The sequence below is a fragment of the Rutilus rutilus genome, assembly GCF_951802725.1.
Source record: "Rutilus rutilus genome assembly, chromosome: 15".
In the NCBI taxonomy this organism is placed as follows: domain Eukaryota; kingdom Metazoa; phylum Chordata; class Actinopteri; order Cypriniformes; family Leuciscidae; genus Rutilus; species Rutilus rutilus.
Window position 1 is genome coordinate 3,499,205 of NC_140220.1, and position 17,326 is coordinate 3,516,530.

General features: G+C 42.1%; 1 protein-coding gene across 1 annotated transcript; it reads right to left on the reverse strand.

The window, feature by feature from the left end:
• Positions 1–2,408: 2,408 nt before the first annotated feature.
• On the reverse strand, positions 2,409–13,049 carry LOC311304375 (alpha-2-macroglobulin-like). Its single transcript, XM_084431335.1, has 34 exons — positions 12,739–13,049; positions 11,486–11,669; positions 11,264–11,420; positions 11,096–11,148; positions 10,903–10,923; positions 10,646–10,811; positions 10,488–10,572; positions 10,300–10,414; positions 10,096–10,216; positions 8,826–8,935; positions 8,581–8,751; positions 8,283–8,504; positions 7,994–8,206; positions 7,767–7,916; positions 7,383–7,514; positions 7,214–7,292; positions 6,840–7,005; positions 6,521–6,746; positions 6,308–6,431; positions 6,114–6,235; positions 5,982–6,033; positions 5,541–5,624; positions 5,275–5,451; positions 5,072–5,147; positions 4,832–4,988; positions 4,669–4,743; positions 4,433–4,595; positions 4,180–4,358; positions 3,456–3,677; positions 3,248–3,369; positions 2,965–3,046; positions 2,787–2,870; positions 2,593–2,698; positions 2,409–2,506 (listed from the first exon to the last, which is right to left on the reverse strand). The coding sequence occupies exons 1-34, from the start codon at positions 12,816–12,818 to the stop codon at positions 2,463–2,465; spliced, it is 4,320 nt and encodes a 1,439-aa protein (XP_084287461.1). The 5' UTR covers positions 12,819–13,049; the 3' UTR covers positions 2,409–2,462.
• Positions 13,050–17,326: the final 4,277 nt, after the last annotated feature.

Below are 17,326 nucleotides of genomic sequence, written 5' to 3' on the forward strand. Positions count from 1 at the left end.
TTGTATAATCTATGATTATATATTGTTTCATTGTATTTAATAAACATAAAAGTAATACATTAAAATTATATATAGAGTGTGTGTGTGTGTGTGTATACATCTGTGTTTTGGTACACGCACACACACTCATTCTTGTACATCTTTGTGAGGACATTCATTGACAATGCAATCTCTTGCTCCTTATTTTATCTTTTTCCTTTCCCTAATCCATCACAACCCTTACCCTAAGCCTAATTATAATTTGATCCATAAAACCAAGTATTGATCCTCAAACAGGCCTTTAAGGGGTCTCAGAAAGTGAGTACCGGCACGCACGCACACACACTATAAATAGAATTAAAATTCTGCATCCCATTTGCTGTCACTCAGTCCTATTAAAACAAAGAGAAAAGACAAAAAGACGACAAGCGCACATACACACGCATGACATGCAGCACATAAATATGCACACACACTCTTCACATGACCCTGTGTGCGATGATAAGGTTGTTCTGCGTTCAGAAATATGCCTTATGCATGTTAAGAGCCCTTGAGTGTGGCCCCTGAGGGCCCTGCGTGTCTCCCGCTGCGCTGATGCATTTCTACACACACTCTGCTCTCCATCAACCCTGCCTTTCTTCATGTGTCCCTTTTCTCCTCCACTGCTTTTGTGCCCGTTTCTCAGATCCGCAGAGTTAAAATCTTTCAGAAGAGCGACAAACGTGGGTGTCGGGGAGGTTTTACAACCACAGTCAAAACATGTTCTGTAATGGCACAGAACCAGGACGAATCTGATTGTTTCCACTCTTTACCGACACACCGAAAATGATGTGATTATATTTATAATGCAATGGTGTTGGAGCAACCACCCAGAACACCCTAACAACCGCCTAGCAACACCCAGCATACCTTAGCAACCGCCTAGCAACCACCCAGAACACCTTAGCAACCACCTAGCAACACCCTAACAACCACCCATGATACCCTAGCAACCACCAATCAACACCATACCAACCACCGAGAATACCCTAGCAACCGTTTAGAGCCACCTAGCAACCATATTGCAACATGTAGAAGCCATATTTCAGCCCCACAATATCGTACAGACATATTTTTTGGCTCGCATGCTATCGTGCAGAACACCCTAGCAACCGCGTGGCGAGTTTTGCCACTGCAAGCACCACTCACATTTTCTTCAGGAAATGTACATTCTAGTATTTATAATGCAGTGGTGTTGGAGCTAAGAAGCGAGGAAGGGAAACAAGGCCACAACTGCCCGCAACTATTACTGCTAAATTACTGTCAGTAACTAGTCTGGCTATCACCACATCAAGCTCTATCTTTTAAGATTGAACAGCGGTCTGGAGAGTCGGCTCTGTATTTTCTACTGCACAAGAGGCGTGATTAACAGGCATAGTTCAAATGACTCTGTACGCAATTGGATAGTCCTTTAACCAATCAGACCAACGATCCGGGTGACGTACTTTACTGCGAAAACAGCAGGCAGGAAACGTGTCAACAAACGTGTTGGTTTGGAGCATTGAGCAGCATTGAGCGATTTTTGCAGGTTGTGCAAAAAAAAAAAAAGAAGGTGTGTGGTATTTAATTTTACACCCACTAAAGTGATTTTTTGCTAAACTAAAAAGAAGCCATTGAGCATTGTCAAGAGGTTAAAAAAAATTGGAATGCATTAAACCTGCCAATAGCAGCACAAGGTGGATAACGGGCAATTTCCACCAACTGCGGAACGGCTGCGGATCCGCTCCAGAACGGCGACGGAGTCAATAGTTTTCCATTAAAGTCAATGTGTGTATTTTCACTGACTGCGGAACGGCTGCTTTCCGACTCCGTCCCAGATCCAGCGATCCGCAGCCCTCCGGAGCAGATCCGTAGAGCTTCTATTTTTGCCGGATGCCGGAGAGCCCCGCAGCAATTCAGCACAGGTCCTCCTGTTATAATCGCGCATCATACGGGAATGTGCGAGATCTCGTGGGACCTCATCACTTCAGCTGTCAGTCATGGCCGCAGTCGTTCCGCAACAAATCTGGACCTGGTGAGTATTGAAGGACGGCGGAGCACGGAGCCGACACACAGTGGAGCTGATCCGCAGCCGTTCCGCAGTTGGTGGAAATCCGGGGTAAGCCAGTTTGTGATTGGTCCCCGCAAATTTGTAACAGAAGCAGGATAGAAGAATGTACAGGTTTCCAGCCTGAGCTGCGGAGCAAAATCAAAGGGCCGGCAGATCGGGCTGGGTTTACCCAGTCTAGTCAGTAACAGTAAATTCAGTAATGCAGTTTCTTAAATATGCCATATCAGTGCCTGAGTGAGCCATGTTATAAGGATTTGAAGTCACAGTACAAATAGAAACTCATGAACTTCCTGATTCAAACAAACGTCTCTGAGGAACAAAAGGGAGGCAACAAATGGACTGATAGTATAAAAGCAGTTTTATTCAAGTCGTGTGTCCTGTAGCCTGTTCTGATTCAAAGCATGCAGGGGGACGTGTATGTGGTCTCAAACGCATCACCTGAAAGAGGAACAGAAAATGAGCTGGATCATGTTCAACAGAGAATATAGCAGAGCAAAAGCAAGACTAGGATGATGAAAGTGTACTTGTCTGATAGTAGTCATAAACGTTGATGACTGCCGGCTTGAGATTTTCCACTGCAAGAACCTGTTTCAGCTGCAGAGTGTAACTCATGGGGACGCCTTTGGGAACCTGCGAGACAGAATGAATGAACAGCAGCACATACACAGCACTCATGAAGATGGCAGCTAGTGAATATTCCCAGTGTACACAGTCTCACCTCTTTCAGATACACTAGGACACGATCATCTCCAGAATCAACCCGCTTCACTAGCGGGGCGAACGATTGGGGTGAAGAACCAAGCTAAGGGGAAGAGACCATCGTTTACAAACACAAATTACATCTGAAGGAGCTTCAAGCATCTTGAGACTTTCTAAATCTTAATCTGCGTGCGTACCGGTGACGTATCTGCTGTGAAGCCTGACAAGAGCTTAATGTCCACTAGAACCATGTTAGTGCTTGCTTTTACGCCGCTGTATCTGAATGAGGGTACAATAATGTTAATCAACAGGATCAAGAAAGCAGCTTCCTTTTCAGAACCACGAGCTGGTTTCAAGACACAAAGTCAAGTCACCTTTATTTATATAGCGCTTTTTACAATACAGATCGTTTCAAAGCAGCTTTACAGAGATAACAGGAAAATAATGCCAATAATGCCACAAAGCCAAAGCTATTCTTACTTCACCGTGAAGCTCAACATGAGATTGGCTCCTTGCGGTTTGCAGTCTCCAGTCACCTTCGCGCCAACGCTCAGCGCCCTGTTGGCTTCAATGGGTGTTGGGATGTTGTAGAAACACGCAACCTACAGTATGAGTGCAGAGCAAACAAAACAAGGAGAATTAGGACGTGCACAACAGAAACAGAAATAGATGGGGTAAATCTACAGACCTGCACAGACACACAAGTGGATCCTTTTGCTTTAACACTATATTTGCCAGGAACGTTCATCAGCGGCTTCTCCTGAAACAGCAGCTTGTTGTCTTGATTCACGTTAAAGCTATAAGAGTCTCCTCCTACCACTGGGGACTGTACGGTAACAGTGCTGGAGCCTTTCAAGCTGAACACTTGAGTAGCGTAAACAGACAGGGCATGAAGAGCCACCACCGTGTCCTAAACACAAGCACCAGATTCAAAACTCCACTCTTATAAAGCTACATTCACACTCAGTCCAAATCTGATTACTTCTGTATCCGACTGGAATCTGATCTAAAATGATTGATGTCCACACTGTGTATCGCAACGGTTCAGATCCGATTTCCATGCAGCTCTTTCGTTTTCCGAATATCTGCAATGTTTCTATGGCAATGACGTGGCGTTGGTAGGAATAAGCCAAATACGACAACATGGAGAGGTCAGCGGCAGAACCTTGGGAGGCTGGTATGAGCGGCTTTTTCCTGTGCTGTCATCTCCGTTTTACAAGCATGTCTCAAGCTACATCCATCCAAACCCCATATGGATGTAGCTTGAAACAGATTTGTAAAAGTCACATTGCATGTGATTTTTTTTGCTAAATCTGATCAGATTTCAATCGAATATGCACAAAAATCGGATTTGGACTGACAGTCTGAACGTAGCTTAGGTGATTGCGCTCATGTTTGGTAGTCAGAGGCACCTGGGTGGAGGAAAAGCCTCCATAGGGATTCTGCTGAGCCACCAGCCAGTTGACAATGCGGTTAGCATAGCTCAGAACAGGCTTCGGCTTTACATTGAGAACCGCTAACAGCACGTAAGAGCTGATCTCCACCGCCAGAGTATCACCAGATGTCGTCTGAGACCAATGGAGCTTAGTGCCTTAGGACGGAAGGGAGAAAGTTGATACCACAGAACCTGATGGACCAACATCTCAAGAGGCTGGTAAAGCTCACCATTAGAAATTGTAATGTTGTTCAAGGCAGTTAAAAGCTGTGATCGAGTGGTAGTCTCTCCAGCCAGACTGAAGGTGTAGGCCAGCAGAGCCATGGCATAAGTGTTTCCCAGGTTCCCAACAACAGGCCTCAAGCATGACAGAGCTTTGGTAATGATGGGATCCTGAAAAATCAAAGCAAATAGAATGCAGCCAGAACAGAAAGGTCCTCTGCAAGGAGACTGGAGATGTTTTTACCGTGACAGGGACGCCTTGTTCGAGCAGCGATGAAACAATGTAGGCGGTCATGGTCACGCTGTCGCTTACTCCACCCTAAAACACACCAGCACATTTTATTTAGAAGAACAGTCTCACACCAAGTCTATTGGTTAGAGCGTATTTTAAGAAACATGTAATGCACCTTCATGTCGTTGTGGTACAGAGTTCCCTTCTGCATGAAACAGCCATCTGAACCCTGCTTTCTGATCAACCAATTCTTTGCGCTCTGCAGGACACGTGGATCAATGGAAATAAATTGCCTCGCTAGACCAAAGGACCTCAGGACAAAGGCGGTCAACCTGGCAGTGGAGTACAAACTGAATTTACAAACTGCTAGTGCCACAACAGATTATACACAACAGTAGAACAGTGTGAAACTCACCATGCATTCGATTCATCGTAACCAAATGTGCTGTATGAACCATCGTCATGTCTGTAGTTCAGTTGTCCTTGGTATCCTGATTAGGTCAAAAGCCACATGTAAATTGGTCAGGAAGGGAGTTCCTGACTCAAAATGGGAAGAGCAGGTTTAAACCTCCTTGGAATTTTGTTCCCTACATATTTAGCGGATTTGGCCACCCATACCGCTCTGAAGGTAGCCTGTGGCGGTCTCTCGGATGGCTGCTGTGAGTTGCCCTGTGACGTCCAGGTACAGCAGGATGAAAATATTGGGAGCAAGAATGATCATATTCTGTTCTCCACAGCCAGATGGCATCTGTAACAACCTATCCAGATTCTTCAGCGCACGACCCATTATGTCCCCTACGAGAGGTCAAGCATAAACCCACATCAGAAACAAAGTTATTCTGCCAAACATCACCTGTCTGTTTCTACTCAATGAAATACTCTACCCAGAACTGAAACGGAGCATCTGGCTGATTCCTGAAGCACGTTTTTTGGAAACGTCAGAGTCACGTCTTCAGAAAGAATGTTTCCTAGGGACAGAACAGAATGGATCAGCATTGAGCACTAGGCTAATGCTTGGCTGCACAGAGAGAATGTGTTTGGGAATCATACCCCTAGTTTCACAAACACAGTTAAAGCCTAATCCCAGACTAAAATGCATGTTTGAGCCGTTTTAACTGAAAGCAACTTACACTGACATATCTTAAAATGAAGTCAGTGCCATTGTTTTGTCTCAAGGTGCACATCAGTAATGGTTTTTCTAAGGCATGTTTATAAATGCAACTTAAACGTCCTAATAAATGTGAATTGAATTAATTGAACTAAGGCCTAATCCTGGCTTAATTTAAGACTTGTCTGTGAAACCGGGCCATTGAGTGCAAACAAACCCTTTGGACACAGTAACCAACTCTGGGTGTTTGTCTTTTCAAGTCCTTCGGGCTATAAAAGCAATAAAACACCACATCAGTAAAGCAGCATGAGCTCCATGATCAAACTCCAGAAGACTGGTTAACACTCACCAGGACAAGAAGACTTTGAGAAACTACATCAATGCGTCCTCTCGTCGGCACTGTCACGACCTCAGTGCCACATCGAGTCCGGGACGGTTCAGCTGAAGCACTGACAGTCACATTGACAGCTCCTGCAGTGACAGACAGAAAGTGAGCAACACCTAATATACACTCAATTTAGAGATAGACAGTCCAAAACTGACCGAGAACAGAAGCTGAGAGAACCCATTTGAAGGTCTTTCTCTCATTGGCGCAGAGACAGGACGAATACGGATCAGTAAACAGCTTAAGAGTGAAGGCCGTGGATGAAGCTGGAGTTACTTTAACCTGCCAATGAAACATCAGGGCACAGAGCAAAGACATGGGAACTTTTCTAAACAGATCCATTGTATAAAGGAAAATAAACAATGACACACCATGATGCACTTGGACAGAGAGTTGTAGACCGTGGCCTTCAGATTAAAAGACTCCCCACGGACAATGGAGTATGGCAGGGAGAGCTCCAGGAAGAAGGGCTGGAAGACTGTCAGGACAGCAGGAGGGGCCAGACCAAAACCTGTGGAGGACAGGCAAAACGCCTCCGTCTGCCATGTGGTGATGGTGTCAGGAACATTGAGAGGAACTTTTATGGAGCCAGTGTCTCTGAAGGACAGCAGAAAAGAGAATTAAATAACTAGAGAAGTAAAAACTGTGGGCAAGTGACTTTTGATGGAACACACAAGATGCTTCACTAACCCCACTTGAGCAAGCTGCCACAGCCATGGTTCTGGAAAGTAACTCCTGACGGTCACTTTAAAAGAGTGCCTGCCTCCAGCACGTTCTGCTTCTGGAGGAGGAGCAGCCGCCGTAGCCAAGTCAACCGCATCAGTTATTTTAAAGGTTAAAGGAGCAGGTGAAGTCACTGAAATAAAAGACAAGACTTGTTCTTGCTTTCTGCATGCACTTCATTTCTGAAGCTACAAAGGATCTCAACCGCCCCTCTGTTGCATTTATAATAAGATTAAAAACACCCAATGTCAATACACAAAGAAAGAGGAATAACCTCCCATAGCTCAAGGACAGTTCACCATATCATGGAGAATGTGTTCAATTAATCTGCATAGACCTACTTTCGGGGATGATGGGTTGAAACTGCTGGCAAAAAAGGGGTTGTAAAGCGAGATTTGTTGCGATCTTCATCCCCACGTTCTGTCAGAGTAACAAGTCAAAACACAAAACAGATTAACGTCAATGACTCCGTATTATTCAGTGACTAGATGGTAATGAATGGTTTTCTACCTTGAAGGCTGCATACGCAATATCTATAGGAGTATCACGACGGACTACTTTTCGAACACCTGCACACTCTGGTTCATCCTCAATGTTGTATGGGTAACCTGATAGCAATCTCACCGCGAACAAGTCAAACACCTGGGACCATGAAACAATAGAGTTGGTATGTCACTTGTTTCTGGAAAATTCTTGAACTAAATGCATTCACGTTTGGCATGTTATGTCACAGTGTTTATAATGTTAGGTGTTAAACATACACTAAAACTGCAGTAATCATAACAGCCACATCATAATAGCATAGGTTTGTCAAATTGATCCATCAGCATTACTCAAATTCTAAAGCTGAACATGAATGTCAATCAAGTCCAAGTATTTAAATCAACATAATACCATTTTAGGACTCAGACGTCTTCCTGGCTCCAAGCTCCAGATGCTTTGATCTACAATGCTGAGACCACACAGGGATCCTGGTTGAGCAGAGACAGTCAAAACATTTCCCTCACTAGGAACAGCCGTAGCAGGAGAGAAATTCAGAGACACCTGGAACAAGAACCAACACATGCTGTATGACACACTGTTCCCCATTTGAAGCCAAAACATGCTAGTGCACATCCTACCTGTTTTTGTAAACACGTTTCAGTGTCAAAAGACTGACTAACAGCAAGTACATTCTCACTGGGCAGAACGCAGTAGACCAGAATCTGAACCACTGGAGCCATTTTGATACTGACAGACAGCTGGAACGCCACGGAGCCGCTCGTGACTGTATCACCAGCTATTGCTGTGACCTTCCAACCTCCATGGAGAACAATAACTCCTCTGGACAAGACCTGACAGAAGACAAACAGATGCTGGACAAAGAGACCAGCAGTCATCGAAATCACTACAAAACTGGTCTCCACTTACCATATAGATCATTTCACTGCTACCAGCCTCTCCAACAAAAGAATATTTCACCGTCACTGGGAACGCAGCACCACATTTGAGTGGCTGCTCAAGATTCATTATAGTCAGGTCACTAATTGATGGAATATCGGGAGAAACAGGTTGGCGAAGCTGAACAACCCTCGTATCTACAGTGAAGTATGGCAATTTGTAACCATAAATAACTGCTGGAGTCACACTTGCCTGGGGAACAACAAATGGAATAGTTTAATGCGAGAGAGAAGTCTTCATTTCACAAAATACAAAGAGCAAACCGTACCAGGAGATATAGAGCAGCTTCAGAAAGTTTAGCAGTATTGAAGGAGAACATGGCCAGTCCGTTCTGGTTTGTAGTTAGATTCAACAGCATTTTGTTGGGCCAGCTGTTACTATCCAGGAGATACACAGTTTTGTTCGCAATTGGAGCATCATCGAAACGAGACACTGAGATCTATTAGGAAAGATTATGTTAGGAAAGGGAACCAATGAGAAGGCTTCTACGACAATGGATGAACTTTTACTTGCCTTTCCATTAATCACTGATCCAGGTTCAAAATGATCCGGGAGGTCCAAAAACGTGACCTTGCCGACTTCAAATGTAATGGACACGGTTGCAAATTTTGACATAACCACATCTGGGGAAAAAGAAACATACGCACCAAATAATGTTTGTTTTTAACGCTATGCCAGCTTCTGTGGCTATTCTCATGGCAAGAAAAATGTATGGTAAAACTAAATCAGCTGTTTATAATTAATTTTTGCAATTAGCTATTAAACTTCTTTGGTTAATTTTGTTAAAAACTTCTTCAAATGGTTTCTCACCAGCACAATCTAATAAAACATGCTTCAATGATAGAGTTTTGACTGAAAGAACATTTTGGTGGATCTAGTCTTAAACTTGGAATGGCCTATTCTGCAACCAGTATAAACAATCTGGTCCCATCGGTTTGAGATTTAATAGAAACTCCTTCCAACATTGGGGTTGATTTCATGAAGTTTGTTCATAGCATATAAAACCCATTCTGTTTGCCATTTAGTCACATAGAAATTTTAGACGTTTTTTTTTTTTTTTTTAGAAGTCTACGTTCTCATTTCCTTTGATTCCACAGTGTCCAGGTACCAAATGGCACTTTTCCATTACCAGCTCAACTCGGAGCGAAAAGCGAGCTGAGCCGTTTTCCATTGCAGATAGTACCTCCACAATAGTACCTGGTCGTCATAGCGACGCCGCAGGAAATGACGCAGTGAATAGTGACGATTCTCTCTGACCAATCAGCAGTCTGCCGTGTTTTCACGTCACATTTTAGTACCGCCTCAGCTCACTCAGAACCTCGCCGGAGGTGATACGAAAAAAAGTACCTGGAAGCAGTTACAGGTACAACTTTTACACAGTGGAAAACCAAACAAAGGCGAGTCGAGTTGAGGCGAGCTGGTACCGTGTAGTGGAAGAGCGCCAAAACAAAATCAGATATTAAATTGATGACCCTCTAGTTCAAGCAGTTTAGAAAGAATCATTACAAGACATGCTTGGAGACATGACTTTGCATCTGTAATAAGATTTCTCTGTTGCATAGACTTTGTAGTCCAGTGCCAAAATGATAGCTCAATTTTTACAGCCAAAGAAAATGCTATGTTTAGGGATGGATATTCCTCTTTTTGGATGGTTGATTACAAATGCAGATAATCCTCAGATTATTATCCACCAGTATATATAGTGATGTGTGATTACGCACTGAATAAACAAGTCAACATCCTCCAAAAACATGCCGTTGCTTCAGACCAGCCATTAGCTCACCTGTTCCCGCCTCGGTGACGTTCACAGTAACAAAAAACAAATCTTGAAGAACTTCCTCAAATTTGGGGTTGAAAAACGATGATGTATCTAAGGTAAGGGAGGCACAGCCCGTAGCATTCATCTGGTAGCAGAACAGAGATAGGCACATTTAAGTCAAGTCCAAGCAGAAGAAAAACCCTTAACTGTAAGGCAGGACCCACACACCTTATCAGTTTGACTCAGGCACGGAGGGGTAGCCACAGGAACCACAGAGTATGGAAAAGGATCACGGCATACTTCCACAAATGCTTGACCAAGCACAGGTTGGCCATTTGTGTATCTGGGAAACATCACAAGGAACAAGATCAAGAACGGACCAACCACAAGACAAGAAAATAAAATGAGTCACTCACTTGGCACAAGCCTCAACTTTCAGTCCCACATCTGCAACGCTGTACGTCTGTGGTGTGTTTACGGTCAAATCAAACTTGGGCAAAACTAAACCAGAAACAAAACGCTCTCTAGATCAAGTCCTCAGATCTGCGGTTACACATCGTTCACAACGACTTACCATATTTTTTCACCTCAAAATTTTGGGAGACTGTTCCGTCACCAATAAAAGCGTTCAATGTGTACATCCCAATCTGAGCTTCTGGGTTTAACTTGTGAGAAAGTTGCAATATCCACTCCACTGAGGAAATGTTTGTCCACTGACCAATCCGGTTATTATGATTGTCCTATTAAAACAATTAACAGCTTAAGAGAAATACTGCAAACAAAGCAAAAGTGCAAAAAGCCAACTCAACTTGAACCAGAGCAAATTCTCACCTGCACCACCACCAGATTGTACTGTAAGACACAAAGACAGAATATTGGGCATTTAAAAGCACAAACACACTTGATGACAAAGTCACTGAAAAGGAAAGTGCAAAACTCTGCACGTAGAAATAACCTGCATTAAATTTGCAATTTGTTCATGGTCAGATCACCCGATATGGTGAATGATCAGATCAGGTCTTACCATTTGATCAAGAGGCACAAGTTTGGTATCCATGGTGACGACTCTAAAATTCACTACAAAGACAGCAATAAACATTCACATTAGTTGCATAATGCCCTTGAAGGCGATCAGAACTTGTAGCATAATGGACTTTCTATAATATTCAACCATGGGTCATTCACAGCTCACCCGTTTGTCCTGGATTGTAGATGGGTTTGTCTGTTTGGATGAAGGTCAAAGGCAGGTATCGTCTGAACATGACTTTCCTTTCTTGGGTCGCTCTGAAGGTCCTCCCTTGAAATTCCACCTTCAGCTTCTGCACCGATTCTCGATCTACTTGAGGAGCCTGCAGAGAAACTCAGTTAACATACAACAAACCAGACGAAAAGCCACATGCGTCTAATGACAGACCTGAAAACTAAAGCAGCGGTGAAGCGGCTTTGTAAAAACCTCCTGCAAAAGCTGAGTTGTCCTGGTTGTGTCATCAAGCAGAGAAACGGTCATTGTGAGACTCTCTTGGGATTTCAGAAGAGTTATGCATAGTTTGGCGTCTGATCCAGACTCAATCACTGCAGGGAACATCACCATGAATAACCTGTGTAGACATCATGAAGTTTAGCTTCAGAAACCATGGCAGAACATGTACAAATTGGTTGAACATTCACAGAAAGTGGCTGCCACAGGGTTGCACATCAAAACTAGCCTAATTTGCAATAAAAAAATAGCCCCAAGTGAGTGGGTAGGAGGGGGCAGGTGGGGTGGTGTGTTGGAGCGCCAAATTTGTAAGTACGTGCGGTTGGTTTTCTGGGTGGGACAAACCTTTAAGCTGCAGAGGGGAAAAAACCCACAGGAAAACTACAGACTTTGCAACACTGGGCTCCCATGGTCAAAAATAAGAGCACAAGACAGCCATTTTGTTCAGAAATACATAAACAACGAGGAACAAGAAACTCCAACAGCACAAAAAAAACAGCTTGTTTTGTTTTTTTAAAGCGTTAATGTCAATGAAGTGTTAACCTTAAAGTCCCCCTTTGGTGAAAATCAAGCTTTTAATGTTGTTTATATGTCTATGTGGTGTTTTTAATATGCTTTAAGACAAACCATGTACAACTTCATAAGTCAACACCATTGCTGAGTATTTTCTCCTTAAAACTGCAGTGAACCAAAGACCATCTCAAAAACACAGTTTGAAATCGCCGTTGTTTCTGACGTCACACTCACAAACTACCTTGTAACCAATCAGATCATCATGTGATCGTCAACGAGTGGATCTCTGAGTTGCCGTGAGTGAGTGGGGGCGGGCTAATTTGCATATTCATAGAATCGCATATACTAAATGAGGCATGGGTGTAGAGTTACATTCAACCCATTTTAAGGAATGGAGAATTTGTTTTCCAAGGAAAAAAACGGTTAAATGTCATTTTGGTGATCAAAAGTGAGTTAAGGCATACAATTGACTACAGGGCGACTTTCAGTGCTAATGAACAGCAGGTTGGTGTGTCCTATTTATCATTTGACCACTGGGTGGCCACAAAAATGTAGCTACAACGTGACTAGTGAACTTTTACCATATGGTCAAGGCTTTAGTGCTTCATTTTGTCATCTTTAAAACTACATCAGCATAAATTAGGCCCCTTCTGTTCACCTCAAAGCCATATACTTACGGCCTTTTCTGTCCATCAACAGCAAAGAGGAAAAGGGCTAAAATAAGCCCTTTCCAAACACAAATCTCCCTCACAGCCATAGAGCAATCATCCAAGACTAGAGAGAAATCGAGCGTCTCTTTAAAAAAACAAATCCTGCAACACTTCTGTTAAGATCCACGCCGTTCAACTACTCTACAGCTCCTCTCAATCAGCTGCACTGATGCACGCGTTAATGAAACGCTTTTATTAATTCAGAACAGGTTGATTTAACACTTGGGCAGAGCACCGGTAACTAATCACAGGGTTGCCAACTCTCACGAATTTGACGTGAAACAGAAACACACGCTTTTACTCTGCCCAACAAAAAATCTAATTGACAATCTACATTAATTGTTATTCTTTTAAAAATTCCATGTTTATTGCACTTTTTCTATGCTCTTAGAAAGTGCTATTAATCACGTGAGACTGTACAAAAGGTTAGAAAACAAAAAATTAAATCGAAGGGCCGGTGTCCATTCTTCGCACCTCGCTTAATAAATCTGAGAGGATTTGACAGATCGCAGATCTTCTAATCATGATAACTGATCTCTGGCTAATTTGATTCTTCAAAAGAATTTGTGGATTTGATTAAAATAGGCTATCTGGATTAAGTTGTCTGAAATTACTGCGTGTTCTTGTGTTCATTAAAGCGCGACTCGATTCCGAGTTTTCATCCACCTATTTTATTTGATGCATATTTTGGAATAATCGCAATAAACTGCAAGATATGCGCTTAAATTCTAAAAATGTGCATAAAAAATAATGCGCTCAAATGAGTCGGATACATGTTTTATCTGATAAGAAAATATAAGCATAAACTACGATGGAAACACATTTACCGAATAAATTCTATGATGTAGGTTACAAAAAAAAAGTTACTTTGCGATGGGACGGCATAACTGGACTAAATGCATCTGAAAAGCTGTTTTGGTTGTTCTGAAATACCTGAGCAAAGTCTGTCATCAAAGTGTTTTAGTATAATTCCCTCCCAGAACTGTTTTACACGACTGAAAGCATGTTCATTTATTGCGTTTTATCAGCACGCTCTGAGAAGTACTATAATACAGTATGAACATTATACAGTGGCTTCTCCTACTGCAGAAACTTCAATTTTTCTTAGTGATATTTAACACCAGTTTATCTGGAAGTGAAGATTTTGTTCTCTTCGATTAACTGGATGAAACATGTTTTATGTGATATTCCAATTTTGTGCATAAGTTAAATTCGTAACTTTGGATGGAAACAAAGTGCCCATCTCTGTTTCACTTTTAACCATTCCTTGTCAGAAGGCCAGCTCATGATTGGTGACGCTATTTACGTGATCACCGCGACGCATGCGTTTTGGTCATTTTCATTTTAGAATAGCAGTGATTACAGTACTTTAATAGATTTTATAGTAATAAATTTATGGAAATTGCATTAGGAACATTAAAATAACAGTAAAATGGCAACCACCTGACAGTATTATACTGTACAGCTTATATTTTCTAAAGCACAGTAGGCCTACTGTAATGTTTTTACAGTAATAAAATGTTTTTGCAGATTACAGTAGGTACACTGTAAAATTACAGCATTATACATGTAAATCTAGCTGCCTGTAGTTTACTGTAAATTAACAGGGACATTTTTTTTTACAGTGTAGGGTGTACAGGGAGAACGGCCATAGACTGGTTCATCTGTTAGAAAGTCAACAGTTACTCAAATAAACACTCGTCTTAAGTGAGGTCTGCAGAAGAGCTTCTCTGAACACGTCCAATCTTGAAGCAGAAGAGCTCCAGCTTTAGAAGAAACACACCGGTGTCACTCCTGTCAGCTGAGAACAGAAAACTGAGGCTATAATTCACAGACTCACTAAAACTGGACTATAGAAGATTGGAGAAACGTTGCCTGGTCTGATGAGTCTTTATTTCTGCTGTCATTCAGATGTTCGGGACAGAATTTGGTGAAAACTACATGAAAGCATGGATGACCCTGTCTTGTATCAGCGGTTCAGGTGCTGATGCTGTAATGGGTGTTTCTTCTTGACACACTTCAGGACTCTTAGTACCAACTGAGTTTAAACGCCGCCGACCTGAGTGTTGTTGCTGATCATGTCCATCCACAGTCTCCAGATCTCAGTCCAGAAGAGCAGCTTTGAGATGTGGAGGAACGAAAGATTCACATTATGGACAAATCTGCAGAAACTGTGTGATGTGATCATGACAATATGGAGCAAAATCTCTGAGGAATGTTTCCAGCACCATTGTTGAATCTCTGACATGAAGAATTAAGGCAGTTCTGAAGGCAAAAAGAGTCCAAACCGGAACTAGCAAGTGTTCCTAAAGTGGCCGGTGAGTGTGTGTATATCGAATCCCATTCGGGATAGTGTAAGCTAAAGTCAAAAGCCTCAGTGTATTGAACTATATATTGCTTTAGTTTGGAGTTGAATGTGTATATAAATAGTTTTAAGAGAGTAAGTTGAAAGCCTCAGCGTGGTTACCCGTGCTCTGCTCTCTGGAGGACACATGTCTTTCTGCCCCAGTTTCTAACCCGTTTCTCCAGTAAAACACCTTCTGTCCTGTCCTGTCCTCTACTGCGCTGCTGCAATGCGCTTCAGAGTGAAGTGTGCCATCACAAGAGCACGCCACTCCCAGATTAATAATTAATAAACACTATAGTGTTATAGTGATAGTGATGCAGAATATTCCAACACACACAGAGACACTGAATATCAGCTTGTGCTTCTGTGTGATAATGTGTCAATGTGTAAACTGACACGTCCAGTTTTACCCTGTGATGAAAACATGGAAATCTGGTGGGCAGATGACATAATACAATACATGATATTGAATAAATACATTTCATCTATAGATATATATTGTTCACTGAGTAGGCTTGTAGTGCCAATTTTGGCACTGAAAATAGATAGATAGATAGATAGATAGATAGATAGATAGATAGATAGATAGATAGATAGATAGATAGATAGATAGATAGATAATGAGACATAGACAGACATATAGATAGACAAGCGACAGATAGATAGATAGATAGATAGACAGACAATGAGACATAGACAGACAGACAGACAGATAGATAGATAGATAGATAGATAGACAAGCGACAGATAGATAGATAGATAGATAGATAGATAGATATATAGATAGATAGATAGATAGATAGATAGATAGACAGACAGATAGATAGATAGATAGATAGATAGATAGATAGATAATGAGACATAGACATATAGATAGACAAGCGACAGATAGATAGATAGATAGATAGACAGACAGACAGATAGATAGATAGACAAGCGACAGATAGATAGATAGACAGACAGACAGACAGACAGACAGACAGACAGATAGATAGATAGATAGACAAGCGACAGATAGATAGATAGATAGATAGATAGATAGATAGATAATGAGACATAGACAGACATAGATAGACAAGCGACATATAGACAGATAGATAGATAGATAGATAGATAGATAGATAGATAGACAATGAGACATAGATAGACAAGTGACAGATAGATAGATAGATAGACAGACAGACAATGAGACATAGACAGACCGACAGATAGATAGATAGATAGATAGATAGATAGATAGACAAGCGACAGATAGATAGATAGACAGACAGACAGACAGAAATATAGATAGATAGACAAGCGACAGATAGATAGATAGATAGATAGATAGATAGACAGACAGACAGACAGACAGACAGATAGATAGATAGATAGACAAGCGACAGATAGATAGATAGACAGACAGACAGACAGATAGATAGATAGATAGACAAGCGACAGATAGATAGACAGACAGACAGACAGACAGACAGACAGACAGATAGATAGATAGACAGACAGACAGACAATGAGACATAGACACATAGACAGATAGACAGACAGACAGACAGACAGACAGACAGACAGACAATGAGACATAGACACATAGACAGATAGACAGACAGACAGACAGACAGACAATGAGACATAGACAGTCAATGAGATATAGACAGACAGACAGATAGATAGACAAGCGACAGATAGATAGATAGATAGATAGATAGATAGATAGATAGATAGATAGATAGATAGACAGACAGACAGACAGGGGATGGATGGATAAATGGATGGATAGATGGAGCTTTGCAATATTTATCCAGCCTGTATTCTCAGTGTCCTCCAGCAGGTGTCAGTGTATCCCTGATGTTTCAGGACCAGTCTCCGGTTCACCGCTGGAAGCAGAGCTGCATCATTCATGACCTGCTGGTAATTGCAAATAATCTGCTGGAAGAGCCCTGTGGCTTCACACGTCACCCGGCTGGGATTAATGGGATTTCAGCCAGAGGATCCAGACAGAGTGTTATAATTTATTCCAGCTATGCAGCAAAAAGTGGTGCGTTCTTGCTGCAAAAACATCCCCTGAGCCATGAATACAATTCCAAAGACAAGCAAGAGTACACACAAGTGTGAAAAACCATTCAGGCCTGTTAATAAAACGACTGCAGGGCCAAAAGCACAACTCAAAGCGGTCAGCTGAGGCGGGTTAGCATGAGAAAACTGGTTCTTCTC

What these genes read in the sequence shown, in the direction of transcription:
- LOC311304375 (XM_084431335.1), bottom strand. Translation starts at nt 12,818, where the DNA reads ATGGCTGTGAGGGAGATTTGTGTTTGGAAAGGGCTTATTTTAGCCCTT. An exon ending in TTGTGCCTCTTGATCAAATG is followed by an intron (nt 10,924 to 11,095) that starts GTAAGACCTGAT and finishes TGTGTCTTACAG; the next exon opens with TACAATCTGGTGGTGGTGCA. An exon ending in TCAACCCATCATCCCCGAAA is followed by an intron (nt 7,006 to 7,213) that starts GTAGGTCTATGC and finishes CTTTTATTTCAG; the next exon opens with TGACTTCACCTGCTCCTTTA.